Here is a 1,965-nt window from a genome sequence, read left to right on the forward strand (position 1 = left end):
TGAAGAACCCGGCACTAGAACCCCAGAAAACAGAAGAGCAGGGAGCAACCTCTTGGCTATGTTCCTGGCAGCAGCTTTGGAGAGGCGTCCAGGCTTCTGGGTTTGCCCAGAGCAAGACCCTCCTGTTACTGTGGTGCTATCTGGGAGGCCAGCTGTAACCCAGGGCTGCACAGTGCCTGCTGCTGCCTGCAGTCACAGGGATGCCACTGCAGAGAGAACAGGACTGTCACCAAGGCCTATGAGATCTGACAGCTTATCCGAATAAAAGAGCACAGGAGAACACACTGAAAGACAAAAGAGAGCAGCAGTGACAAGGCCACGTCCTGCTGCTGGCCATGGCCATGGCTCCAGAGAAGCAGCAGCCCCCACCCAAACTCCATGTAGCAGCTGGGCTCTTGGCCCTGAGCCCCTCCTGTGTGCTGGGGCTGCTCCCCCAGCTCCAGAGGGGATGGAAAGAGATGGCAGCAGATAACAATGTAGTTCTGATGTTTTTTTTTTTGTTTTGTTTTGTTTTTGTTTTTAATTTATTATGTTTCTCTACATAACCTGCTTCTTTCAATAATTAGATGACTGGGTCACTATAAATGAAAAAATAGAAATAAGAAAATCAGGTAGCAGGTTAAGGATAACGTAATTTAAATCAAAAGAAAAAAAATGTAGAAAATATTTATAGAGAAATATAGTAACAAAAATTTTCCTCACAGTTCCTGAAATAATTATGGAACTCACAAACATTATTGATTGCAAAGAAGCATGTATCCAAACAGTTTCCTTACTGCATCCTTGAACTCCTGGTTCCTCATGCTGTAGATGAGGGGGTTCACTGATGAAGGAACAACTGAGTAGAGAACTGACACAATAAGATCCATGGATGGGGAAGAGAGGGAGGGGGGCTTCAGATAGGCAAACATGGCAGTGCTGACAAAGAGGGAGACCACAGCCAGGTGAGGGAGGCACATGGAAAAGGCTTTGTGCCGGCCCTGAGAAGAGGGCATCCTCAGCACAGCCCTGAAGATCTGCACATAGGACAGCACTATGAAAACAAAACAACCAAAGACTAAAGAAACACTAAACACAAGTGCCCCAACTTCCCTGAGATAGGCATCTGAGCAGGAGAGCTTGAGGATCTGGGGGATTTCACAGAAGAACTGGTCCACAGCATTGCCTTGGCAGAAGGGCAGGGAAAATGTGTTGGCCGTGTGCAGGGCAGCATTGAGAAAGCCACTGCCCCAGGCAGCTGCTGCCATCTGGGCACAAGCTCTGCTGCCCACGAGGCTCCCATAGTGCAGGGGCTTGCAGATGGCAACGTAGCGGTCGTAGGCCATGACAGTGAGAAGGGAATACTCTGCTCCAACCAAGAAAGCAAAGAGAAAGAGTTGGGCAGCACACCCTTGATAGGAGATGGCCCTGTTGTCCCAGAGGGCATTGGCCATGGCTTTGGGCAGAGTGGTGGAGATGGATCCCAGGTCGAGGAGGGCGAGGTTGAGGAGGAAGAAGTACATGGGGGTGTGGAGGCGATGGTGGCAGGCTACGGCGCTGAGGATGAGGCCGTTGCCCAGGAGGGCAGCCAGGTAGATGCCCAGGAAGAGCGTGAAGTGCAGGAGCTGCAGCTCGCGCGTGTCTGCGAATGCCAGCAGGAGGAACTCGCTCACAGAGCTGATGTTGGGCATTTGCTGACTTTGGACATAGAGCCTGCGAAATGAAAGAAAATATAAAGTATAAACTCTTATGAGTAAAGTCTCTGACTAAAATTCCCAGTAAAAGCCTTACATTACCCGTTTCCAAGAGGACCTTTGTCTATCTCCTTGTCTGGAGTCCTGCTTTCTGCTTGCTGAGCGTCCTGTACACAGCAACCACTTCTGCTCATCAGTCCCCAGTGGGACATCTCTAATCTAGTGAAATGGTTAATGTCATTGCTGTGGAGGCACACCTAAACCAGAGGGCACATCCAGGAGGGCTGCTCTG

General features: G+C 49.9%; 1 protein-coding gene across 1 annotated transcript; it reads right to left on the reverse strand.

Moving 5' to 3' along the window:
- Positions 1-734: 734 nt before the first annotated feature.
- Positions 735-1,670, reverse strand: LOC311216314 (olfactory receptor 14C36-like; the record flags this gene model as incomplete). The annotated part of the gene is made up of 1 exon (XM_084297859.1): positions 735-1,670. The coding sequence occupies one exon, from the start codon at positions 1,668-1,670 to the stop codon at positions 735-737; it is 936 nt and encodes a 311-aa protein (XP_084153985.1).
- Positions 1,671-1,965: the final 295 nt, after the last annotated feature.

The sequence above is a fragment of the Netta rufina genome (genome assembly GCF_964035555.1).
Source record: "Netta rufina genome assembly, chromosome: 18".
Taxonomy (NCBI): Eukaryota; Metazoa; Chordata; class Aves; order Anseriformes; family Anatidae; genus Netta; species Netta rufina.